This window comes from Trichoderma virens (genome assembly GCF_000170995.1).
Source record: "Trichoderma virens Gv29-8 chromosome Unknown TRIVIscaffold_6, whole genome shotgun sequence".
NCBI classification, from domain to species: domain Eukaryota; kingdom Fungi; phylum Ascomycota; class Sordariomycetes; order Hypocreales; family Hypocreaceae; genus Trichoderma; species Trichoderma virens.
In genome coordinates, this window is record NW_014013743.1 from 163,582 (window position 1) to 189,793 (window position 26,212).

General features: G+C 51.7%; 8 protein-coding genes across 8 annotated transcripts; 4 read left to right on the forward strand and 4 right to left on the reverse strand.

The window, feature by feature from the left end:
* Positions 1–7: 7 nt before the first annotated feature.
* TRIVIDRAFT_81762 (uncharacterized protein) lies at positions 8–1,714 on the reverse strand (the record flags this gene model as incomplete). Its single annotated transcript, XM_014100926.1, has 2 exons — positions 8–1,241; positions 1,321–1,714. 2 exons carry the CDS (start codon positions 1,546–1,548, stop codon positions 171–173), a joined length of 1,299 nt encoding a protein of 432 aa, XP_013956401.1.
* A 1,004-nt stretch (positions 1,715–2,718) lies between these two features.
* On the reverse strand, positions 2,719–4,628 carry TRIVIDRAFT_54303 (uncharacterized protein; the record flags this gene model as incomplete). Its single annotated transcript, XM_014100927.1, has 2 exons — positions 2,719–4,252; positions 4,489–4,628. 2 exons carry the CDS (start codon positions 4,626–4,628, stop codon positions 2,719–2,721), a joined length of 1,674 nt encoding a protein of 557 aa, XP_013956402.1.
* Positions 4,629–8,969: 4,341 nt separating this feature from the next.
* Positions 8,970–9,957, forward strand: TRIVIDRAFT_28980 (uncharacterized protein; the record flags this gene model as incomplete). Its single annotated transcript, XM_014100928.1, has 2 exons — positions 8,970–9,194; positions 9,262–9,957. The coding sequence occupies 2 exons, from the start codon at positions 8,970–8,972 to the stop codon at positions 9,955–9,957; spliced, it is 921 nt and encodes a 306-aa protein (XP_013956403.1).
* A 1,842-nt stretch (positions 9,958–11,799) lies between these two features.
* TRIVIDRAFT_221460 (uncharacterized protein) lies at positions 11,800–13,175 on the reverse strand (the record flags this gene model as incomplete). The annotated part of the gene is made up of 3 exons (XM_014100929.1): positions 11,800–12,241; positions 12,299–12,980; positions 13,049–13,175. 3 exons carry the CDS (start codon positions 13,173–13,175, stop codon positions 11,800–11,802), a joined length of 1,251 nt encoding a protein of 416 aa, XP_013956404.1.
* A 2,814-nt stretch (positions 13,176–15,989) lies between these two features.
* On the forward strand, positions 15,990–16,709 carry TRIVIDRAFT_230452 (uncharacterized protein; the record flags this gene model as incomplete). The annotated part of the gene is made up of 2 exons (XM_014100930.1): positions 15,990–16,245; positions 16,329–16,709. 2 exons carry the CDS (start codon positions 16,097–16,099, stop codon positions 16,402–16,404), a joined length of 225 nt encoding a protein of 74 aa, XP_013956405.1.
* Positions 16,710–18,487: 1,778 nt separating this feature from the next.
* On the forward strand, positions 18,488–20,328 carry TRIVIDRAFT_215971 (uncharacterized protein; the record flags this gene model as incomplete). The annotated part of the gene is made up of 1 exon (XM_014100931.1): positions 18,488–20,328. The coding sequence occupies one exon, from the start codon at positions 18,797–18,799 to the stop codon at positions 19,934–19,936; it is 1,140 nt and encodes a 379-aa protein (XP_013956406.1).
* A 97-nt stretch (positions 20,329–20,425) lies between these two features.
* On the reverse strand, positions 20,426–21,184 carry TRIVIDRAFT_28248 (uncharacterized protein; the record flags this gene model as incomplete). Its single annotated transcript, XM_014100932.1, has 1 exon — positions 20,426–21,184. The coding sequence occupies one exon, from the start codon at positions 21,182–21,184 to the stop codon at positions 20,426–20,428; it is 759 nt and encodes a 252-aa protein (XP_013956407.1).
* Positions 21,185–22,398: 1,214 nt separating this feature from the next.
* TRIVIDRAFT_191028 (uncharacterized protein) lies at positions 22,399–25,808 on the forward strand (the record flags this gene model as incomplete). Its single annotated transcript, XM_014100933.1, has 4 exons — positions 22,399–22,869; positions 22,929–23,047; positions 23,100–23,996; positions 24,068–25,808. The coding sequence occupies 4 exons, from the start codon at positions 22,399–22,401 to the stop codon at positions 25,806–25,808; spliced, it is 3,228 nt and encodes a 1,075-aa protein (XP_013956408.1).
* Positions 25,809–26,212: the final 404 nt, after the last annotated feature.

The window sequence follows — 26,212 nt, forward strand, 5'->3', positions numbered from 1 at the left end:
TTGCTTGGAAATGGAAACAAAAAAGGGACCCTCGCGTGAAAGTCGTAGTTAATAACAATACCCATGCCTGTATTCGCCGCAACGTCAAAAAAAAGTAAGACTCCATCCGATACCATCCCATTCATCCACAGCCCATATATACTCATCATGCTCGCGATCCTCATCCCCCATCAAGGCGTCGCCATCCTCGTCTTCATCATGACCAGCTCCGAGCTCTTGGCCCACTGCCCATCCGGCGTCTGCCGATAACAGAGCAGCCGCCCATCATCCCCGGTGCTGCCCAGGATCTGCCCGTCGTCGTCGAAGCCCACGCGCCACACGGGCGTGCGGTGGCTATCCAGCCGCGAAATCACCTTGGCCACGTGCCTGATCTGGCCGGGCTGGCCGGTCCACGCGCGCTCGGTGACGGTGCTCGACTTTGCGAGGCTGGCGCTGAGCGTCGACGACGGCTGGTGGTGGTGATGGTGGTTGTTGGGGCCGGAGCCGGGCGTGTTGTCGTCCTTTGACGGGGACTCCTTGTGCGCGCGGCTGTCGGGCTTGAGGAGGTGGGCGGCGGACCACGACTTGCCGTCGGCGTCGGAGTAGGGGGTGTCGATGCGGAAGACGCGCGCGTAGCCGTCCTGGCAGGCCGTGGCGATCATGTCGTAGCCCCTGATGTTGCCCGGCGCCCACGCCACGTCCCTGACGAGCCCCCTGTGGCCCTCGATCTCGACGGCCAGGTAAAACTCCTTCTGCAGCGTGTTGGCGCCAAAGTTTGACGACGCAATCTCCCGCGTGCGGTACACCTTGACCGAGTTCATGCCCGCCACCACCAGGCCCAGCGCATCCGACGGCACGCCGGCCCTGAGCGCCGTGTAGCACGGCTCCGGGTTCGGGTCGAAGCGCACCTTGAAGGCCACCTCGTCGCCGCGGCCGGGCCGGGGGCAGATGCTGAACTCGTCAATCGACGTGTACTCGGCCAGGTTCTCGGGCTGGTCGTTTTCGTAGACGGTCAGCCGCCCGTCCGTCGCCAGCAGCGCCAGGTACGTCTGCCGCGTCTCCTCGCTGTGCTTCATGGAAAAGGACCGGTACGGCGCCCGCGCCGACCGCGTGTCAAAGGCTGGCCGGCCATTGACTGACCGCGCGGCGCAGAAGCGGCGACCTGGCGCGGCTGAGGGATTCTCTGCCCAGAGGCGGAACCAGCCTTCTATGCCGAGAGAGGCGACGAGGTTGGGATATATTGTAGAAGGAAGCCATTGCAGCTGTAGCAGTAGTCACAAATCCCAAACGTCAGCATTGCGCAATAGAAAAAGGAGCAAACACAACAAGAGAGAAACAAACCTCGACAACCTCCCCTCCATGCGCGCTCCACGTATCGCACAGCCTCCACGTCCCATCCTTATGCCGGTTAAACACCCGAATCTTGCCATCCACCGACCCCGTCGCGCATCGGTCGCCGTAAGCGTTGAACGCAATCGCCTGCACAAGGTCCCTATGCCCGTGCTGCAGGTTGAGGTCAAACGACTTGTTTTCGTCGTCGGTTGGCGACTGCGGGATCGAGCTTGTCATGTCTTTGTGTGGCCTCGCTCGAACTTTGGTTTTTTTGGAAAGCTCTACTGGGGATTGGGGATAGGTGTGTTTCTGGGAGGGACCAATTAAGAGTCGTTTATTCAACTGATGCTGGTCTTGTTTTTGCTAAAAGGGGGCGAATTGCTGTTTGTTGTCCTGGCCAGTGCCGCAGCTGAATACATGAGTGTTGTCGAGGTTGAAGTTGAAGCTGCATGTGATATGGAAATGGCAGCAAGTTAAAGTCGAGCTTGAGGTCACTTGGCGGGGCAGCAGAGGTACCTTGTGGCTTGCCCTGTGGCTTGCCCTGTGCCCGCTAAGCCACAGTAGCTCAACGGCAAAGCTTCAAAATCTTCAACTCGAGCTCCGTCTCAACATCTCCTCACCATGGGAAGTGGATCACCACTTCAAGCGGTTCCATGGTCTAACGGTTATGACTGCGGATTCTGATTCCGCCAGCGAGGGTTCGACTCCCTCTGGAACCTTTTTTTGCCTTTTTGAATTCTTGAACGACGCATATGTTGGGACTCTGGTTGCTTGTTTCAGCATCATCACGAACGAAAAATACAAGGACGCTTCCTTTCTGATCAAAGTTGTCATGTATTTGTTATATATACTCGTATATGTAGACTTTGAAGCGTAGAGCATTCTTTGAGCTCGCTGCCTTTCAAAGCGCATCTCTGGAGACAGAGGAGAGATGAGAAAGAAAGAGGGCATGTGTGGGAATAAATATCCAAGTTCAGTAAATCATCAGTATCCACCAAGGTATTGTATGATATTATCCAGCAAAGAAAACTCCTCGACATGTGGCACTCGTGACCCTCAGCAAAATGTAGCCCCCATCCGCGCCCAAAAAGAACTCCTAAACCCAATGAATAAAAAGGAGAGAGAAGAGAGAGGAAGATAAAGGAGAGAGGTGGAAAGAAGGAGAGAGGTGGAGAGAAGGAGAGGAAAGAGAGAAAAAAAAAAAGGAGTTCGCTGCCCATGTCTAAAACTTATAACACCAAACCGTTCTGCAGCGACGAGGAACGGCTTCTTTTCTCCCCAAGTCATTCGCCAATTGCGCCACGAGGCCAGGTTCTAGACCCGAAGCGCTCGTTTCTGTACTAATCCAAATAGAAGGAAAGGATATGGGGTATATATCAATGTTCGAAAAACAAAAAAAACAAGAGATTAATCGTCCGAGTCTGTTGTTGATACTGCCGCTCGGGATGGTGGCCGTATCGCGAGTTTCATTAGATGGGGTGTCGTAGGAACGGGCGTCTCCGAATCAGGTGTGGTTGCGACAGGCACCTCGACTATGGGCTTCCTGAGCTCATACAACTGCCGTCTCAGTAGTGGACCGTCCCACAGATCCTCCCGCCAAGGCCAGCTCTTCATCATATCAAACAGCTTTTCGCTCATCGCGACTGTGTAGCAGTTCGACGCCGCGATATACAACGTGGTGACGACTCCAAAGTCCACATTAAACCACGGCGAGACTCCAGGCACCAACGATGCCCGCAGACCTTGCTTGATCGCCTCGGCGATAGAGGCCACTTCTCTAAACTTGTTCTCCTCTTCGTCGGGGGGCGTATATGCCATGCCTTGGGGCAGAGGTATGAAATCAAGGGCAATCGACGCACCGCGATGTCGGAGCATGCAGCCCATATACTTGAGAAAGTCGCGTGGGTTCGGCGCCCGCTCCATATCCCCGTAGGCGCTGTTTGCCTTCTTCAGCAGCTCTCTGGTGTGATAACATCTCTGGTGAAGTACGTCAAACTGAAAACGAGCAGCCTCATGATCCCAAGTACTGTCATCACCGTTATATTGTCTGCACATCCAGCCAAAGGCATTGACATCTTGGAACAAGTCATCAACAACCTCTTGTAGCTTTTCCAGCGTTGTAAACTGTTTGGGGCCTGCGGCATTGCTCTTCCGTGTCTCGTAAGCTTGGAGAGACAGGGATGGCGGCGAGTTGGTCCTCATGAATGCTGCCGATCCTTCCCACCGCCGAAGCAGCTTTACCATGTAGAGAGCCCTGGCATGAGAATTGTCGTGATCGTGGCTGAATATTTCTGGGTGGCGAAAGACGTCTTCGACCTCGTCCGGTAGGTTGGACATCAACCGGATGCCGTTGGCAAGGTGCATCATGGCAGTCGGCCAGTTTCCTCGCAGAATCTCAATGTAGAAGAACGAGACGCAGCATATCATGATGATTCCATAGCGCTTCCTCATCGGCAGGCCGTTCAGCTCCTCGGCCATCCTATTCAGCGACAGATTATACTGTCTGATGATGTACCGCTCCGAGTTGGTCGGCGGGCCGATGACGGTTGTGCTGGAGCCGGCAAGCCTAAAGTCGTGGTATGCAGAGCTGAGAGCGACGATGGCATGCCTCACTGCCTTGGATGTGAAACAATACTCTGGTACGACGTGTCCCCAGAAAAAGGTGTTGTGAATATGCGTGATGCCGACCAAATCCTCCGCTAGGGGAAGAAATTGGGAAATGTACTGACTCTCTACCGAGTCGCCGCTGAAGTTTGTCACCAGGGGCCGCAGCAGCGTCAGCGATGACGATGATGAATTAATCGACGAAGATGATGAGAGCTGTTGAGAGAACCCCGGCTTTCTTGTCGCCTTTGGCTTGGTGGTGGTTTTGTAGCCATCGCAGGTTCGACCTGTTGAGATGCATCTCTGGCATGCCGGCTTCTGCTCGTCGCATTTAATCCTTCTTATTCTGTAACAGCGAATATCACGGTCAGTATTCAGGACGGAAGGGAGGGAGGCGGGGAGGAGAAAGAGGAGAATATCATCTTCATCCTCGGTTTGGTGTATGTGGATGTAGCTCACTTGCTGTTCCCTTGTTGTCAGTCGCAAACGCTTCAGGTCGTCGCCGAGGACGAATGAGAGGAGGGCGTGTGAGGGGCGCTTGGCCATCACACAAGGCAAGGTTACACAACATACCAAGTTACACAGCCCGTCCGAACCTTGGGCTTACCGGCCCGTCTTCGCTTTTCCTTGACCGGGGGTGCTTCCGACTCCTGCGGCGGTGTCATAGGAGTGATGATGTTGGAAGCCGTGGGAGAGGGTTTTGAGGGCACCATGATCGATGCATTGGCTGGGAATACGAGGTGCGTTACGGCTTGGGAGTTGTAGATCCCACACCACCCCAAGAAAGAGATGGAAAATGAGAAGTGAAATAAATAATTTAAAAGGACACCGGTATCGATGCGAGCACTAACGCAGTGCAGAAGAGATGTGCCGGAGCACGAGCACGTCGACACGAGGCAGGCAAGAAAGAACAACACGCCCGGCTAGAGTGGTAGCCAGACGGGAAGCTCTTTGGCAGCCGAAAGAGACTCAAAGCCCCAAGCCAGCGAAGATCGATGCGGTGCCTCTCTCTCCTCTCTGTTTTTTTCCCTTTTTCTTTTTCTCCGCGTGTGCGACCTTGTTCAACAGTTCAAACGGGGCCCAGTACGTGTCCGACACGACCAAAATGGCGGGGAGCGAGAAAACAGCCAGCACAAGCAAATATTAAATGCTGACAGCAGATACTTGTACGGTCAAGTGGGCTGTCAACAGGATCCAATGCTTCAAAAGCCCACTCCTGTCGCCCGCCGCTCGCTCTCTCGCGCTCAAGTCCAAGTTGTCCAGGGAGACAATGACCCGCGGGCCGGAATGCGGAGCCTGACCACACTAAGCAGAAAGAGAAACTGGGAGGAGGGTGATGGAAATGAGCCAGGGAAGAAGCGTAGCAGGGAAAGGACTTTTCCTCCAGCATCCAAGTTTTGGGAGTCTCAACGTAACACAACGGACAAGGATAGGACTCTATTTTCTATCAAACTGGGTTCTCGGCTCGTCACGGAGGCACGTCGCCACTCCACGCAGGGAGCGAATGAGATGATTCGAGTCGTGCGCTTTAGAGTCTCTGGCTATCGAACGGGCTCGAGAGGGGCGTGCCTAAGCCTGTTCATTAGCCTAGTGGGTGTCCTTTGATGCCATCCCATCACCCATCGGCTCTCGCTGGGCTAAGGCCAACCATTAGCCTGGCATCAACCTCGTCGCACAGAGACAGGCACATATGCAGCCAGCACATTAGCCCCAGCAGATTAGTCCCCAGCGCCAACGGCTTGCTCTGCCGTGGTTCCCCTGCAGGCGTCGCAGCGTCGCAGTAGCTAACTAACCGGCGTCTTGGCCAAGAACCTTCAACAGGCTGTTTGCAGCCATCCTTTCCGTCCCATGACATTTTGACAACCTATGTAATGCCGACAGACGGGGGCGTCCAGCTAGCAGCCCGCGGCAGTTGCAGACCGAGGCCGAATGCTGAATGCTGAATGCTGAAATGCTTGGCGAGCTGCTGGTGCTTGTGTCTGGCCAAAAGTCAATCAGGGCCGAGGAAGAAGATGGATGGGTTGCCACATGGGATGGAAGTTCGGGTTGGGCACACGCCAGGGAGGAGCGTCTTGGCAGTTGCTTGCGAGTACTGCACCGTACTGGGCCCGTACTGGGAAGTACTGGGACATACTGGGAACGAATGTTTCTCCATTGCAAAAGGGCTTTTCAGCGTGGCGGCGGTGCTTACGGAGGATGCAGATGCAGGGAGTACATGGCTCTACTTTGGGCGTGGTACCTGCGATGTGGTGTCCAGTACCGCAGTGCGAGGTATCGCTGCCCACTCCTGACGTCAAAAAGTACCTGCAAATAAGCCGCCCCATGTCCCCAAGCAGCAAGTCGAGGTAGCACTCCCAACCGATTTTCCGGGACGCCTCAATGAACCAGAAAGTGGGTTGATCTGGTTGGCCCAGGGTAAAAAGAGAAAAGGGAGAAAGAAATCTGATCACCAGCAGCCTTGATCTGCAGCAGGCAAGCGGGCAAGCAAGCGGGCAAGCAAGCAGGTACCTCGTGTATACCCAAGGCCGAGTCCCTCGCAGTATCGCGTCGCTACGGAATCCCGCATTTACGCACCCTTCGGATTTGCTAGGGAATAGCAATGCGGCGTCTCCATCGCCATGGCTTCTTTGTCATGGACATTATCCGTGAGCACGTCTCCTAGGCCGAAGTGGCTTTAGCGGTCCTGTACAGGTACCAGCACGGGGCGCTGCGACCCTGGCAGGGAGAAGTGGTACTGCGCTGTAATAGGTGCTACAGTTACCTCCTAGGAGGTAGGACTTTCATTTGTCATTGAATCAATGTATTGCTCGAGGTACAGCGCAGTACACATGCTCCATTGTTCCTCCTCCGAGGGCAAGGGTTCTGCTACAAGCACTAAAAGCCGAGACAATGAAGGAGAGCGCAGAAAAAGGAAAATGGTCGGGCTGTCTTAACTCCGCCCACCAAACAAGATGCAAAGACGCAAGACGCAAAAAATAAACCACAAGCTCACCCGCTGACGATGCATCACTATGTACTCATACTGGTACACCTGTTGGTCCGTCGCCCCGTCGATCATCGTGGTCCCCCCCGGGTCCGTGAGGCCGGAACCCCGTTTAGTTGGGACCCAGATCTAGCCGGCAGACCCTTTGAGCGAAATTGGGCACCACTACGGCTTAGTATCTCCAGAAGCAACTCAGTCATGACTCGAGTAGCCACCAGAAGGAACACGAAGTTATTCAACTAGCTCACACCATTGGCTTGCTCTTCTTTTTTTTTTTTTGTCCTCTTTGCAGATGGCGTTTGTGTGGGCCAGCCGGCTCAAGGGATGGATAGTACGCAATAGATTGCCTCGTTCCATTCAAGCTCTAAATAGGCAAGATAGGCGCTGCTATTGGCAAGTGGTTTGCAAATACGCGGAACTAAGAAGGGACCAGTTCGGCGGATAGACGGGATTACTTTGGTGATACTCCGTTGCATCTGCATCATGCTATGCCCAGACAGTGCTTCAGTAAGCATATTAGCACATCGCAATCCTTCGTCAATGCTTTGCGCCTCCCTGCATGTGTACTATAAGTACTCCGTATGCACGCAACTCAATCCAGAAAACACCGCAGCTCTGCCTTTGACGACCATGCAGTGACACCTCGAGGCAGCTTCAGACAACAAGCAGGAAATTTAGTCACCCTCCTCTTCCGCTCTGCCCCGTTTCCCTCCCTCCCTCCATCACGATAGTTGGTGAGCCACGCTGTCAATTCCTCTGGCCTTGTAAGGCTGAACAGCCGCCCGCCATTTCCCTTGAACTAGCGGTAGGATATCGGTGGTCAACTTAAAAGGCCGGTTTGGGAAGCTTTGGGACTAAGCATCTAGTGCTTAGGCACCGTCGAGAGGGCTGGAGGTTCGGACCCGAGCTGGGAATCGAGCCAAGTTGAGGCCGACGTCCAATGAAGAATTCGCTGTGGCATTCAGCCCTAACTAGCTGAGCGTGCCCTCCTCAGAGTTTGCGGCCTTTGTGTCATTCGGACACTCAATTGCTAGATCTGCCCGCGGAAGCGGACTTGAAAGTAACCCCGTCGCCTTGAGCCACACAACCTCGACTGAAGACAAATGTTTGCAGCCACCACGTCGCTTTCGCTTCCAAGACATATATGACACACATCAAAGCCCAACATAGGAAAGATAGCCGAGCTTCAGAGAGTCTGAATGGCATCACAACAGCAGCCAAGTAATATTTTAGGAATGCCATTGGTCAGACTGGCCTGACATATGCTCTCTGAATACGGAGTACGGGCAGCCCATCTGACGCCCCGTAAGCTTGTTGCCAGAAGGAGAAATTCGTGCAGCCGGCCTTTCAAGACACGAAACCCGGCTCGATTACTCAACGCATGCCTCTTGAGGAAGTGATGTGGAACAAGGCCCGCGGCAAGATAGTGGCGAGCACCAGCTATCCCGAGTCATCTTTTGGAATAACCTTCTCGAATGGATTACCCAATTATGTTGTCATCCATAGGTAGTGACAAGCAGATGCGTCGTTAAAGTTAAAGTGCGCGATTCATAAAGGTTCTTATCCTGATATAAGCTTGTAAGCTTACCGATGCAAGCGTTCTGCGCAATGGAATGCTGCATAACTTATTTTCTTCGGCAGCCGTTAGTAATCCGATCCCATATCAATGATAATGCAGACCTCTTTCGCTTTTGGGCTATTTCTTAACTCCCAAGCTGGATATCCGGCACGCGGACTGCCTACCTAGGTAGTAAGAGAGATGGACTTTATACTACCTGGTACTAAGGTGTAATTGGCTCCAGCAAGGCAATTTCGGTACTTGAAAAATACCTTCAGTCAAGCATTGGATATGCACATATCACATGTCCACGCATGTACTGAGGCGGCAAGCTCTGGTGGGTCGCCGGACCTCATCGCGCATCCAAAAGTTTCGTGCCTCAAACATTTGAAATTCCAACACTCTGCATATTCAACGTAATCTCTTCCACCAGGTCAGCCGGCATCCCACCCTAAAAAGCCAATCCGCCTCGGCCTTATTTCCGGGCTGAAGCCGCGGTCCAGCATTGCAACCATGAGCCTTCTCGCGAACCCGCTTGCGACGCCATCGCAGCTCTATCGCCGCGCTTCGTCCTTGACCTTGCCGCGAGATCTCGACGAAGCCGTACTTGTTGCGACGCAATGCCTGACTCAGGCGGCAGGCCGGCTGTTGCAGCTGCCTCAATCGGCAACGGCACAGGCTAATGTCCTGCTGGCACGGTACTGGCTGACCGAGTCGCCAATGGCTCATGAATTCAGCGTGGGTGACGTGATGGACGAGCCTACAAGGGTTAAGGAAGATGGCTGACTTTTGGTGATTGTCACAGGACGTATCTGCTGCCACGTTATACCTCGTCTCCAAGTTGGGGCCACTCCCTCGCTCGCCGCGTGATGTCTCGAATGTTTACGCCTATCTATCTTCTGCCAACTCGGCCCTCTTTCCCACAGGCGAGCTGCCCAAGGACGACCCGCGGGCATACTACCAAACCGAGGCAGACTACTATGCTTTCCAGCAGCGGATGCTGGGCCTAGAGGCTCGCATCCTTCAGTCGCTATCATTTGATACCCACGTTTCTCTTCCGCATCCGTTAGCCATTACCTACCTTCAGACTCTCGACTTCCTATCACAGTCACGGACAACAGTCTCTTTACGAACGATACAATACCTCAACACTGCTCTACTATCGCCCCAGATGCTCTACGTCACTCACCAGCCAAATGCCCTAGCCACAGCAGCGATATACAATGCGGCGCGCGATCTAGGCGCCAAGATGCCGGAGCACGAGTGGTGGGAAGTCTTTGACGTTGACCGCGAAGAGCTGGGGTTTCTAGTGGTTGCCATGCGCAGCGTCGAGGGATGGATGCAGAAGCTCAGGGATGACTTTCCGAGCTTTGGCAGCAAGATGCTAAAGAGAAGCATGGTCGAGGACGAATTACACAGGAGAGGGCTACACGTCGGCAACGGGGACAATGCACCCCGGGATGAAGAGGCTGAAGTTATGCGAATGATGGACAGCCGGTAAAGCAGCAACTCTTCCACGAACGAGACTACGAAACTAGACGCCTCATGCACGGGGCTGCCTACTTTGAAGCGCAGAGATTGGAATTCCGCATCAAGGACCCAGATGCAATGCGGGTCAAAAGCAAATAGCCGGCGCATTGTCTTTGGCTGCCAAGGCCCTTGGAATTGATGGATTATCATCCGATTACGCAAGGGCCGCCTCAACAAAACCTGCATTGTGTGTCACGAAGATGCCATTACCAATATCGCGGAAGTGCTCTTTTTGGACCCCACGAGGCGTTGCTTGGCTGACCAAGGAACGGGTTGAATAAATCACGGCTGGATTGGCCTCGGCTTGGAGCGCCTTGGCTGCGCTCCTGTTATGGGGACAATTGCTCGAACCCTTGCACCAGCTCTAGAGAGGTGCCATGATACTTGGCAGCATCCCGTCTCGTCTGAGGACATTTGCTTGAGTAATGGTTTCCTCGAGTAATGCAACGGCCCAGTTGGTGTCCGTATTGTATGAGAAGGCCAGCCGGTACTCCGAGTAGGCTATCAGGCAAGTACTCAGGCAAGTACTAGGAGTACTGCGGTAGCATGTAGAGGTGGCAATATATTTCCCATCCTCTAATACAACAGTTTCAATACTACGCATTATCTGATTTGATACTATAACTTCGCTGTCACACCCTCTTAGTCTGAGTGGTGTCGATATGGGATATATACAAAGGATAGTACCGGCATCGACGCTAAGAACAAAGCAGTCAAATCTACATTCAGATATCCATGTGGATTGGCAGCGTCGAGTCAGTACTAGCAGACGGCCCTGCAAAAGTGAATCAGACATGGTCAGCTTTTTGCCTACTCGTATTAGATAGGCTAAACAGCACTGACAGCCAAGCAAACGAAAAACCACGCTTTCTGTGACAGCTAGCTTCTCTTAGCTGAAGCACCACAACAGCAATGGCCAGACGCCAACCCTCTTGAGGAATACCGCGGGTGCCTTCATCTGACAAGGCCAATAATGTCTGTGGCTCAACATTATTAGCATCGGTACTGTAGTGGCCGAAATGAGTGTCCGGATTTCATTGTAATAAAAGTCTTTCCGCACGGACCTGTCCTGCGGCGTAGTGTGGCTCGTACAGTACAGACGTTAATTTGCAACGTATACTTTTATACTGGGCCTAACGTTTATTTTGAAATAGATTCTGTGGGTAAATAACTATATACACCTAAAGTATACCTTAGGTTACTAATAGCTATTCCATATGCATGCCTATGTTATGATGTATTTAATTATTTCCCAGAGTTATATCTTATATTAGTGATATTATAGGTAAACGTTGGGATAGCTTTGTGTAGTATTGATTTAGTGATAATAGAGGAAGGTATTAGGTTTGACGATTGACATTAAGCCTCAGAGCTTATACTTTTTATATTAGATATAAATTCTTCCTTAACGGTGTTATAAGGTTTACTGCGGCTTAACTTAGGTTATAGAATATTTATTATTGCTTTCAAGATTGTATATAATAAAATATGTATTAGCCCGCTCTATATGTAGCTAATATCTGAAATAAGTGCTTAGAGAGTTATTTACATTTATGATAATCTTTGCACTATCTGCACATCAGATGGTTTCTTAATAGCTCTATATACTTACTGTTATCTGCAAAAAGAGCTTCCTGTTGGCTTCCACTCTCTAAATTATAATAAGGCACATATAGTATGTATAAGGAAAATTAGCACACAATATACCTACTTAATAATTAATATTACTGACTTTTAATTTCAGGAACTCCACATCTGCCCACTCACCGTAACCATCTCCTTTCGAGAACATATACGCTTTGATCTGCTACATCTAGATCGAGTTAATTACTTGTAGTTGAACCACAGCCTGAGCGACCGCCCCAGAAAACGCAATAATAAAGCTCCATGTAGTAGAAGGCAGATATAAATAAAGCAGAACACTTGATAGAGCACAAAGGACACTGAACCCGGCGGCAATCCAGATCCAAAACCAAGATAGGAGAGACAGGCGAGGGTGACTCAGAGTTGGCCATATGAACGTGACGATGCCTAGCATCTGCAACAAGCTTCCAGCAATAGCCTGGTAGAAGTCTGAGTCACCCGAGGTACCTCGTACTGTTGTGCCGTGCGTCCAGGCAAGAGCTGCTGGGATAATAGAGAGCAGTAAGACAACGGGGACTATAAAGTTGAGGCTTGACTGCATAATCTTATGGTTCAGATGGGCAGAAGTTCTGACTCTAGAGCTTCTACGTTTAGGTGTAATATCCACCTCCCTGTCTTAGATCAGCACCTTCAGTAACGTACTTATGTGTGAATGCTCTAAGACTTACCACCAATTCTCGGATGCCTTGTTTATTAAATTTTGCTTCGGTTCTAAACCGTTATAGAGTGCGGAGAATGCCGTTGGGTAGCCGATTTCAAGTGCTTCCATCTTGATTCTAAGAGACTTCAAATGCTCATTTGTTAAGCAAGATGTTTCTGCTCCTCGTCGAATTAACTCTAACAGAGCCTCAATGATCTTTAGGAAGACGACTAGCTGGTGGCGGCAAACCTGCAAATCAACGCTAAGTTGACTCAAATACTCCTGTTTTGTCTCACACCAGTCATAATGCTTAGGTATCTCCGCATCAGGGTTTTTATCAGCGGCTGCGACTGCTCGTAACAACGCTTGATACCTGGTGATAAGGATGCGAAGCACATCGCCGTAGAATTGGCTAGGCCGATGATCGTTTATAAACATCATAGTTTTCTCAAGAGTGAGTGTCATCACATAATTCATTATCTCACTTCTCATACGGGGCTCGTATAGGCCCTCAAGCCAGTCAGAAAAATTAATTTCCTCTTCCGTAAGCAGCTTTCTATACTGATCATCGAGTCGAGAAATGATTTGAGGGAACCCAAAAAAGCCTTCCCGTAGTGTGTTCAGACTTATTGTGTTAATCCAGATAACTTGACAGGCAATGTCAATAATAATATTTGGGTACACATGATCAACGGGTGGTGTCTCGGGAACTATAGAAATTATATTAGTTTGGGCGGATTTGATGTGCCAAAGCTGGGTTAACGTTATAGGTTCTAACCTAAATGCATAAGCCCATCGAGTCGCCCAGGTCCGCGCCTTCGCACTTGTGTTTCGACATTGGATGTTTCGACATTGGATATTGCATCGCGCCCTGTTAATTCGATGACTGCAGGCCGTGATGCCATCGTTGCAGCTGGAGCGTGTGTCACAATATCGCTAAGAAAATAATGCGCTGATAGTCCTCTTTGTGTTTAGTAAACCCTAAGAGAATATTTCTGGTTCTTGAATGTTAGAGCAACGTGTACACTAGGAGGACATCATTATTTAGCCGATCATGTCATTTTATTGAGCGTATAGGTAAACATCATAATCATGGGGTTAATGGGCGCCTAGCTGAATGCCTGGCTGGACGCCTAGATGGATGCCTAGCTGAAACGCCTAGATGAAAAAAGAATATTGCGCCCCCTTGCACAACTCAACTGTCATCCTTGCATGCCTATTTGTAACTACCTATATCATTATTCGTACTGTATGAGCCATAAACCGCAATAACTCGGTCCGTGCGGAAAGAGATTCAATACAAAGCAAACCGGACACTTATTTCGGTCTCTACTGTAAGACTGAGGCAATCAACTATCAGTTCTCGGTGGTTGGTTGACACTTGTTTCTCAAGACCGGTTGGTACGTCATTGTCTCAAGTCTCAGAGTTATCGTGGGGCCGCAATGTGGGGGAAACATACAATAAGATGGGTGGTGGGATGGAAGGCTGCTGTTGAGATGGCGGCGCCAAAAACGGGCTTTGTGGAAGCCGAAAACCCTCTGACAGGGCCGCTGCTAACCCCGAATCCTGATGGAACTATTGGGAGCCTATTGTGTAACGTCATGTAGAACATGTTCCGTTCTCGCTTGTTGTTGCGTGGATCCTGATAATCGAAGCCACCTGGGGAAAAAAAGGAAGCCTTTCCCCGGTGTATTGACTTTATTAGCAGCCTCTTTTAACCCGTGATAACATGTGGCACGGAGAGTACAACGCCTTTTTATCTCAGCTTCTCTCACTGCTTCTTCTGCTGAAGTTTGTGAATAGTAAGCATAGAACCGATTACCCGAGTCTTGTCTCGATGTTGGGCCGAACCTCCAGCCCTCCGTCGGGCATCTGCCGAAGCGGCGCCACCATCTCATCACTCCCCAAACCCGAGCACGAAAGCCGAGTTATCCAGAAGCCATTGACAGCTTAGCCACTGGGACGCGAATAATGTCATATCGGCGGTGGGGTGCTGTATGTATGTAGATGGCCTCGCCTTTTGCTTGTAAACGGATCGCCGCACCTCCAAAAAAAAGAGCCTGCATCATCCAATCATAGGTAGCCGATGCACTAAACCAATGTCTCAGAAGCCTACCGTGCTGGTGAGACACACACGCCACCCCAACTTTTGTGCTTTGTGAAAGCTGAGCTCTTCTTTTTCTTTCGCGCCGCGACAATTTTTGTTCGAAATCCGTTTTTGGGGGCCGGAACGAATTTTCAGCAATGGCTTCTTCGATTACGTTCTTTTGTCGCAAAATGTCACCGCCAAGACTGATGGATTTGTGTGCATATGGCCAAGGCGACACATGCTTTTTTTTTTCTTGCCTGTTTGAATTGAGTTGTTTGTCATACTGTATGTGAGCGGACTTGGCAGCGTCGGAGTGCCGGGCTTCTAGAAGACTTGGCCGCAGCGTTGTGTGCCATGGCGTCGGAAAGTTGTGTAGCATCGCGCAGTTTTGAGTTGTCAATACTTCCAACGACTGTATGTGTATGCTACCTCTGCTTTGACACTGGGATTCTCATCGCCGCCAGTGCCGCAGCACAGCGCATTAAAGCCGATTCCGTGTTCTGAATCATATACAAGTACAACACATGATGCTAGCACAAATCCTGTACTGTTAGATCATCGTTTATGCCATTATGTCATTGGGGCGGGAGTAGAGAAAGCAAAAGAGCATGGATCTCCATTTGCATGTGCTGCAATTTCCGGGTTCCGGCAGGGCGCCTTTGACCGCTTTGGCCGACCGAAAAACGACGGGCCGCATTGAAGCGTCTTTTTTTTTTTCAGGGCTCGGTGAGGACATGCTTGCTTGCTATTTGGTGCTTTTGTGCTGCGCTACTGTAGCTCTAGCACATGTACGGAGTATCTAGTGTTGATAATGCTGTGAAACGATCTACACTGGGCGAGCACCTGATTGTCTGGCTATGGACGTGTCCACGTCTTGTGATGCTGCCGTGTCTGCCAGAGGGTGCTGATAACAGAGCTTCTGTGAACACATGTATTTGATTTGATTTGTGCTTCGTTTTACGCTGAATAGGGGGTGACGATGGCTCTGAATCAGTGTATTTTTGGCATTCGAGTCCTGTTTAGGTCGTGGACTGGGGAAAATAAGAAAGCATGGACGCTATGTAATTAATATTACGGAGCGCCCAATACTCCACACATATCAAAGCATTACGCACATCCAACTACAGCACTCCATACAGTAGTCGAAAAATAAGGCGCGGGAATTAAATAGCTCACCTACCTTATCCAGCTGGACCCCCAAAAGCTTGAATCTTAGATAACGTTGGAGCTGGAGGTTAATCTGCGGCTCCCTTTGCCCCCTTCAGCTGTGAATCTCGAGTTCATGCTTTGGGAGAGCGTGGGATGGGGTCTAGATCAGTCGTTTGGGGGCTACGCCCACGGAAGAAACAAATAATCAAAAAGGGCAATGTTTTTTTTAATTTAATTCAAAGACAGGATTAGCACTGTCTGTGATAGGCTGGAGCAATCCAATCCCCCGTAAGTGGTGCCGGTATCAGCTCTTCCCAAAAGGACATGGAAGCTACAAGTATCCATTGCACCGGGCCGAGTCTGATCGCTGGATCTCCGTTCCCGCCTTTTTTTTTGTTGTTATAGTATAAACTGGAGATGTATAAATGCATCCTTGCTCCCCCCGTCTACCCACACTTGGCTTCTGTTCCCTTTCCCAAGCTTTTTCTCTTCTTCGTCGGATTCACTCGTGATTGTTCAGTTCTCAAAAGGGCAGACCTCTTTCGCCAAATCATATAACACACACACACTACCTACTCCCTCTCAAGATGCCTTCAACCTCTTCTGCTCCTCCTGCGGCTGTTGCTGCTGCTCCCGCTCCCGCTGCCGCTGGCCTCGGTGAGAACAAGGGCATCAAGTTCCAGATCAAGACGGGCAATGCTCGCTGGGAATGCACTCTCCAGGACCGCTCTCACTAGTACGTCTTACCGTTGCCCTGACACGGCACAGCATTCTCGTCATATCATCTGTCACACGACAGCCTCTAACATGCAGCCACAGTGAGCGTATGAAGGCCCAGCGCACCGATTCTACCGATTCCACCTCCAGCGACTCTTCCACTACCGAGTCAAAGTAGAGCGAACACGAAAAAAGAAAAAAAGGAGAAGACAGAAGACAGAAAATTTCACCAGAGCTACGTTATGGCGTTTAGGGGGACACTCCCGTAGACTTGAAGTCGCTCTCGTTCCCACGTCAGGGATCTCGAACGACGCAGGCAGGAATTCGTGGAGCTCCGTTTTATGCTGCCTCGCTTTGGGCAGTAGGTTTTATACATGCGTGCGTGCTTTTAGCGATTGGGATTAGTCTCTTAGATTTGAGGGCCATTTTAGAGCCCCGAGCTGTCCTTGCAGATTAGAATCATACCACCTTTGATTTATCATGTCTCTCTCAGCGTCGTTGGTGCCGTAAACGAATGAGCAAGAATCAATCCTACTGCAGCGCTTCTCATGCAAGACAAGCTTCCGAGGCCATAGCCAAGAGTTTTAGAGCAAGAAAAGAGGCTTGTCCGATGGAATTGACGGCGTTGTCGGAACCAATTGGACAGGGGCCACAGGCTTCCAAAGTTCCAGGACGCGGGCATGGCTTCCAGATGAGGACGCTGGAGCCCGGAGGAGTCAGCTTGGCAAACAAGGATCCAATGGGGCCAGCAGCGAAGCATTCTCGCGACGTCTGGAGAATATCGCCATGTGTGACTTGCATGTAGAGGAGCTCGCGTGACGGAATGCCAAGTTGTGCGATGGGATGGTCTGTGTGACCTGATTTTGATAACCTAGTTTCTCTGGCCAAACAAGGTGGTGATTTGTTCTGCTTGAGCTAAACCCGGATCGGGCCGTTATCGGGGGAAAAGAAGTTGAGATTCGGGCAATCGGGGTACTAATTCTCGCTGTTGGCACCATTTTCTTACCTGTTTTCTTTTGTCTGTCTTTCTCGGCTTGCGAGCTCTTGGCGTTTCGATTCTTCGGTGTCTCGTTTGGGATGTTGGCCGGCGATCAAACGGAAAAAGAACGCGGGTATTAGATATTAAATTTCCCATCGTAATTGACGACTAGGTTGTCTATTATGTGAGCATCTATATATCGTGTGTCGCGTGCCCATGGCTCAATTGCTCAATGCATGGGATGGCAAATATTAAATTCACTCTCTTGCCTTCTGCCCCCGGCCGTCACGCTTCACATCGATCCAGCTCAACGTCCTGGATATGGCCCGTGTCACATTACATCACATGCTGGGATTACCGGCCAGTGCTTTGATTCTGCTGCATTGAGAAAGTGCAATGCCATCGCCAAGGTACACCCTGTCAGCATATCATGCAAAGGGCCCGTCAATCGACGAATTTGGCGATTCCCCACGACTAACATGGCAATATGAAGATGCATGCTAATACGTGTGGTGCCTGGCAGTGGATTCCCCAGCGCTGACCTCGTGGAATTCCCGGGCCTGATGCGGGCGCTTATGACTGGTAGCATATACAAGTACATTCATTTCCCCTAAGGTATTTACATGAAATGTTCATGTCATGGCAAGGCGGATGGGATCCTTCTTAGACGGCAGGCTATCTCCTGTATCTTGTGTATCTAAATTATCTAAATCCCCCACGAACAAGCCCGTCCTCTGTTAGTGGGGGCCCACAGAGCAAAAGAGCTTGAGAAGTACTGCTTCCATCATCGTACATGAGCTTGCGTCTGTTAGTGCAGCCTGTCACGGCACTAGCAATATAGGCCTTGCATATTGCTGCCAGATGGCGTCTCCTTCTGCTTGACACATCACGGATGCCAATATTCAGCGTGGTTTGCCGTTCTCAGCACATTATTGGGCACGTCTGGCATCAGGTATCAGCAAAAGAAATAGCGACGTGATGCGTTGTCACGACAGGTCAGCGGTCATGTGACGCCTCAGCCCCAGGTTTAGTACCAGTCCTGTGTACTCGGACATGGTAGTTCGAGTATCGAGTACATGCACGCAGGCGCCCACCCAGGCCGCGCATGGCGTTACGAATACGCCAGCAAAAGGCGTCGACAAGTGGCAAAGCCTCGCCAAGGACCACGCAATCACTCGCCTTGCTCATGTGGCTTGTCCTCCAAGCTCCTGCTCTTTTGCTGTGGCGCTGGATCTCGTTTGACTTTTTGCTTCTTCCTCTCTCTTCCTCAACATTCGGCATCGATAGATTGTCTAGAGAGCAGCAGAAAAAGGACTGTCGCTCATTTGGCTTCCTTTTCCCTCTCGCTTCCGCCCTCTCCTCCCTCGCTTTCGGAGCAGAGCAAAACTCGCACGCAATTGCAGAGTTGCAGCGGCTTGCTGATCCGCATTTCCCAAGTCAGCAGCTCAGGCGCTCGTTGCCTTGTCTGTGCCTTAGCCGCCCGTCTGCTGCCCCTCTCGCTGTTCCGCATACCAGACCAGACCAGACCAGACCTGCTTTCTTACACTTCTTACATATCACCTTACATACTTAAACCCGTCAAGCCGCCAACATGCCCATAGCCCATCATATGGTCCTGGCCTCGGGCGCCGTCGTCGCCGTGTCAGTGGCAGTGGCTACCTTCATCGCCATCTACGAGTCCCCCGAGCTGCGCCAGTACGCCGACGACGTCCGCCGACGCATCGCCATGGCCTTCTACTCCATGGGCGACGGCATCACTCCCCCAGCCAGGGAGCCCCGCTTCAACAGGCCCGAAGACGCCGAGGGTTTCCTCCAGTCTCGCCGCGGCCAAGGTGCAGAGCCTGGCGTTGATGCTGATGACGAAACCCGCCGTCGGCAGAGGGAGGAGCTGCTCTACTGGAACGCCGTGCGGCTTCAGCAGCAGGAAAGAGAGAATCAGCAGCGAAACTCGTCCGACCCGCCTCCTCGACCAGCCAAACTGCCTCGCGGATCTACCTTTGACGATTTTTTGCAGCCAGATACCTCTGCCGAGCACGAAGGTGCATATGTCTTCAACTCTGGTGCAGACACTAGGGACTTTGGCGGCCTTCGTCGTCGCGGGGAAGGCGCCCGAGGATTCATGTCACCTGCTTACTCTAATCCCTTTGCCGACGAGCATCACATCGAGGCCGACGAAATCCAGGACGCCCACATTGCCCGCCAGCTCGCCCCAGAGCAGAGCGAGGTCATGTCAGACATTTACAGCGCAACAACTCGTGATGATCATGAAGAGCGTCAAACTGCCACTCTGGAGCCTGTCTCGCCATCACCGCTGATTGATGTTGCTCCGCTACCTGCCCCATCACAGTCATCGCTGCCACCTACCCTTGAGCGAGAGCTTGCCGAAAACGAGTTCATGTCCGCCGGCCAAGAAGATCGCCACGACGTCCATGCTTCCATCCAAGCCTGGGCCCAGGAATCGAGCCGTGACTTTTACTCCCCCCTCCCCGTGACTCCCGTAGCACCAATGTCTGAGCCGGACGTCATCTCTGAAGGAGAGCTTACCCCCACCGACTCCATTTCTCTTGTTGGATCCGGCGAGGATATTGCCAATGATGCTCACTTTTCGGAACATGAGAGCAACGGACGATACATGGACGTGATGAGCGAGAGCGAGGGCATGGCCACTCCGGCCAGCTGGTCTGAGGTTGGTAGCGTCATCAGCGACAATGACGGCCCAATGCACGCGTGAGCGTAATATGTAACTTGGCCTATGCATGCCCGATCTGCCCTCATACAAGAGAGCCTAACCCGGGATCTTGATTTTATTTCCTTTGATTCTTTGTTTTTTCTTTTTCCTTTTTTGGGTATAAATGGTGTGGCGTTGAGTTTTGGCGCTCCGGGACATGGTATAACCAGACATGACACTACTGCAGGTGGCCCCTCTATCGCTTATGGGCGTGTATATTCTATTCATTCTTGCTCTATTCTCAGATCTCATGGAAAGGTAGTCACCTGTTGTGGCATCTTGTGGCATCCTGTGGCCGGATATACATGTCTTCAGATTCTGCCCTCCTGTTGCACTCCTTCAAACTACCTAAATACCATTCTGTCATCTACCGAATGAAAAGAAATCAGGCCGAACCATTCTTTCTCTCTAAGCTAAAGTCTGTGCTTCTCGTGTTATTATGGCCCATATACTGGCAGTAGGCTTGTGGTTCTCCAAGTATCTTCCTTGTGTCTAATTATGTAAATCTTGAAACGATTTCGTGTACTCTGCAAACAAATCTTTAACTTCTCTCCCGAAAAGCTCAATCCAGAAAACGTCCTCGGCATATACGTTGCTTCTTAGTTTATCGTTTATGCGACGAACCGTCCCGTGACCAAAGAGCTGCTCGAGATACTCTAGGAAATAGGCAGTGTGCTGGTATCCGGCATCCCAATCCTCCCTGACCTCTTGCTTCCAGTGCGGAGGCGATAGGTTGCAGTGAAGACGCACCCAGTCGGCGATGCCCTCAATGAGGCCGCCTGGGGCAGCGCCGTGGCCATTATACTGGAAACAATGGACGAGCTCGTGGGTTACGACGCCGTTGATTTCGTCAGCCACGCGAGAGGGGTTGATTTGCGCAATGTATGAGAGCGAAAAGTGAATCTCCTTGATGTTGTTGTCCGCGCCATGGCCAACCGTGTAGGCCACGCCAGGTATGTCCTCGAGGATGAGCCTCACAGAGCTTGTTGGCGGAACCGTTGTCTCTGGGTCTGAGGGGGTGTGATAAAGGAGCTTGAGGAGATTCAGAGTGGCTGTGGTCATGCAATCGGCTGCGTCGACGGCGCTGAGGAAGCGCTTTGCGCCGGGGTGCTTGAGATCTCGGATTTGGAGCTGGATGTCTGGTACGGAGAAGTTGTCCTTATTCCCATTTTGATCTTGGTTGTGGTTTTCGTGCGTGCGATTTATGTGAGCAGAGGGAGGGACTGGCGTGGGCTCTGGAATTCGAGTCATGGCGTTGATGCTGTCTGTCTATCTTGTATATATATGAAAGGCGTAAGAGGGGAGGCTGTGAGGCTGAGACGGAAGACAGCTTGGCAGATATCAATGATGGCTAAATCCGGGTGAAGAGTACCAAGTGCCGGCGAAATCAACGCCCCTAACACCTTGGGACTATCTAGTAATTCTTCCCAACATCCAATCGGGTGTTTTGCAGCTCAGTGTACAGGTAAGCAGTCACGATATCGATAATGCATCAGATCACATCAGCTTATTCCTTGTCGTTCTCACTGCCTGCGCTCGCGGGGCAGCGCTTCAATGGCCTCAATCTTCACGATGGCGGGGTAGGGGACCCTTGGCTGGGGCATTTCAGGGGTCTGGGGGCCATATGGTGCCTAAGCCACGGCCCTGACGCTCTCCCACGGCTCTCAAGTACCCAAGACTTGTCGCACTCAGGGGCTTTGTGCTGGTTGCGTCCACTGGTAAGCCCCGGGGAAGTCGCTAGAGCCACCAAAGTGCCATCATCTAAGCTCCCTGCAAAGTACCCTCTACACACACTTACAGCCCCTCTTTCCCCTCCAGGGGCAGCTGCTCACTTGCTCAATTCCGCCGCACAGACCTCCAGACGCCCCAAGCTCCCACCAGCGCTAAGCCACACGTGGCGCACCGGCGACCGGGGCAACAGGCATGGTCACGTCACGCCGCAAAACTCCCTCCTGATTATTTTCTTTCTTTGTTTGGGCTGGAAATGAGTCGGACAAAAACACAACACAACTCCACACACACTCACCATAAATCAACACACGCGCCCGCGCCCACAGGATAGACGGCGATAAGGGCACAAAAAAAACACGGACGAAAAAAAGAGAAGAGGAAAAGGGGATAAGGAAGAGCGAATTACTAATTCATTGCGCTGCCCCTCCAAATGCCAGCTTCATTCCAACGATACCCGCGCATACACTGTCTGAGACCTTAACGAGAGAAAACAAGCAAGGAAGATAAGGAAAGGAGAGGGGATACTACTCTGCAGAGCCGCGAGGACCAACCGCTTATTGCTGTGAGTAACAGACTGACATTATCTGGATTTGCAGCGGCTCTGTTCGCTGTTTCGCGGCAGGCCAGTTTGTCGCACTTTTGCATAGATGGCTTCTTCCACTGCTCTGCGCAATAGAATGGTTCTGACAAAGGCGCAGACTGTCCACCAGCAGATTCGGTCTGCCACCGAATCCATGGCCGACACAAAGCTCACCGACGACCAGGTCAACAACCTGACGGCCGTCTTGCGAAACGACAACACCCATTTCGATGTCAAAGTCCAGTATGTCAACACCATTAAGACCGGTATCAAGCAGCACAATGTCCCCGAGACGTGCATCCCCCAGCTCTTCGATGGCCTTCGCAGCGCCTCCAGCTCTCAGCATGTCGCGCTAGCCACTGCCAGCTTCACGGCGCTCAATCACCTCTTTACGCGCATGTCGCGCCAGGAGCCCAAATACTTGGCCAAGGAGGCAGCTCGAATGCTCCCTCTCGTGGTGGAGAAGCTGGGGGATACAAAGGACAAGCCTCGCGCATTGGCAATGCAGAGTCTAAACACCCTGTACACCGTTGCCCCCGCAGATGTTGAGCGCTCGATTCGAAACACGGCCATGGTGGGCAAGAATCCGAGGGCCAAGGAGGCGTCCATGCAGTGGCTTTTGGAGGTAAGCCTATCAGGTCTCTCAGCATGTTTGAGCTGGTTGGGACTGATATCGCTCTTTAGACTCACCAACAGCACGGTTTGCCGTTTCGAGGATATGTCCCTATTCTGATGGATCTTTTGGAAGATGCGGACGGAATGGTCAGAGATACTGCTAAAAGCACCGTTATTGAGCTTTTTAAGTAAGATTCATCCTACGACCCCTCTCACGCCCTTGGTTAACCCAATGTTCAGGAATGCTCCCGGTGCTGCCAAGTCCGACTTGAAACGACAATTGAAGAACTTCAAGGTCCGACCTGCCATCGAACAGGCCATCGTGAAGGCTCTTGCGCCCACCGGTCCTCGCTCAGAAACTCCGTCAGATGCCGCACCTGCTCCTCCTCGACCTGCCCTGTCGGCACCCTCATCCTTTGCCGGAAGTGAACGACCCGTAACACCCATGGAGATTCCAGCCGAACCCGTCGAGCCGCAATATGTTAACACCCATCGTGAATTGGACGACCTCATTAAGGAGATGGCAACTCATTTTGAAGGAAAGGAGTCTGAACAGAATTGGATGAAGAGAGAGAAGGACATCGTGACATTACGAAGGCTGGTGGCTGGCAACGGCCCGGCAGACTTTTTGGACACTTTCATTGTTGGGCTCAAGGCGCTTCTGGACGGCATCATCAAGGCCGTCACCTCACTGCGAACAAGCTTGTCGAAAGAAGGTTGCAGTTTAGTCCAAGAGATGGCTGTCGCGTTTGGGCCCGCCATGGACCCCCTGGTTGAGCTTCTCATGCAAACGTTTATGAAACTAGCTGCCAATACCAAGAAGATCAGCTCCATGATGTCCAATACTGTTATAGACGTCATTGTGAGCAAGGTCACATACACTCCCCGCATCATGCAGCACATTTGGGGCGCGGTCCAAGACAAGAATGTGCAGCCTCGAACCTATGCGGCCGGGTGGCTGATGACAATCCTGAAGAAGGAGGCTCATCACAAAAGCCACGTTGAACATACCGGTGGTGTCGAAATGATGGAGAAGTGTATCAAAAAGGCGCTGGGTGACGCCAACCCCGGTGTCAGAGAGAAGATGAGGGCGTTCTATTGGGCATTCTGGAGTGTGTGGCCAGCAAGAGCAGATACGTAAGTCTTGTCTCAGTCAAACCCTTGACATACCGAAGGAATTCAGTCTAACAAGCATAACCAAATTACAGAATCATGGCAGACCTGGATCCAACTGCCCAGAAGCTACTCATCAAGGACCCAAACAACCCCAACTCTGGGAAGAAGGTAGAGACGCCGGTTGCTGCCAGACCCGGCGCAGGATTTTCAAAGAGCACCAACGCGGCTGGCAGCAAACCAAGTCTGCGAGAAACCATGATGGCTCAGAAGAAGGCTACACTGGCTACAAAGAACGTGCCAAGTCGGCCTGGATCCGCCATGTCTACGTTCACTACACCTCACAGTTCTAGCACGCAACTCAACACAACAACCTCGAAACCACTGGCCCGGCATCGAACAGACACTAACACGATATCAGTCAACGCAGGTGGCATGTCCGTAGCACCTATGCGGCCGGCAAAGAGGCGAGCAGAAACGGCTCGCCCAGCAACAGCCGGCCCTTACTCCATTCGAGACCAGCCTTCGTCTATGGAATCTCATAGCCCAGAAGGTGACAGGCCTCAATATGCAGCGCCATCGTCATCGTCGAGGCCTGGGGGGGCTACTACACCAAAGAGGCCATCTTCGAGGGTTCAGGGGCATGTGTCTCGTGCAAGCGAGTCAAGTATGGTATCACCAACCCACGTTCGACCGACTGGTATACCATCACCGCGAGCTAGCCCAGGAAGACTCAGGCACTCCCAGACCATGATTCATACCTTGAGCCCAACCAGAGCGACCGACGATCTCACATTGGTGGTGCCAACACTTTCTAGTATACAGTCTGCTTCACCTAGATTAGAATCGCCATATCAACCACCCTCAACGAACCCTATTCTCCCCACCGAAACCCCATCATCTCTTCGAAACGATCTTCCTTCTCGGACGCTGAGAGTATACGAAGATCCCTTCACCGACGACCAGCCAACACCCACGCAGTCCCTTCATACCGGGCCTGTTCTGGAAGAGAGGCCAATCAACGAAGATGCTGCCAACATCCAGAGACCGACGCAGCCACCTCTGTCGGACGACTCCGAGTCTCCAGAGAAGAATGGACAAAATGCCCGCCTTCTGGATAGCGGCATAACGAAGATCAAGGCCAAGACTCTAGAGGTGCACGGCTTCCGAAAACTGCAGTCTCTGATCCGAGACCCCAGGACCGTCTTCACTGACCAGCGGTTCGAGGCCCTGCTGGTGGGCTTGTTCCAGTACCTAGAGGATCCTCTCCCAGACCTCTCCGCAGACAAGGCACAGGATGTCAAGGCCCAGATCCTGACGACCATTAAGCTTCTCCTGAAAAAGGAGCGGAGAAACTTCCAGCCCCACGTATCAAGGGGGCTCGAGTCTCTCCTCCAGACGCGTGGCGGCTACGATACCCGAGCACACGTAGTGAGCGGCCTGGAACTTTTGGCCGACGAACTCGTCACCCTCAGCGATGGCTCCGAAACAGCCATCGTGCTGACCAGGCGTCTACAATCGTGCAGTGATGCCACAATCGAAGGCTGCCGTACCCTCAGCATGGGCCTTCACGTCCTCAAGGAGATGCTCCACAAGCGGCCCGAGTATATGCCCACCCACAGGGAGCTCCTGCAGCTCACTGGTCTTGCAGGCCGGTGCCTTGAGTCGACCGATTCCGGTGTTCGCATGGACGCCGTCAAGTTTTGCGTTGCCCTGCACGCTCGTGTCGGCGAGGCGGCGTTCTGGGAGGCCCTGGCTGGCATCAAGGACGACCCTAAGAGCTTGATCACGTATTACATTGTCAAGAAGCAGCGTGAGGACGGGTATGCTTCATGAGCCTTTACGTTTCTTCTCCCTGGATCTTTTATACTTCTTTCCTTTCTGCAGTTCCTAGTTCATGAGTTTGCATCACGAAGTCCAGAAAGGAGGCGTGGCGTCTAGAGACTTTGACAGCGAGGAGTCAAAACGGTCATCTTTTGGGAGAGGCGTCAGGGCGGAACTATTCCTAAAGGAATCATAAAGCGAACCTTGATCTCTCTCTCTCTCCTTTCGAAACGTGACTTTTGCATACGTGGAAATTCGGCAGGATATCTTGTGTGTGTGTGGATTAGATGGAAAAACAGGAGGGGGTGGAAAAGGGGGATAAACGGTGAAAAAAAGGAGGGGTGGTTTTCTTCTTATTCTTCTTATTCTTTTCTTCTCTTCTCTTTCTTCTTCTGTGGCTTGTTTTTCACTTGGTC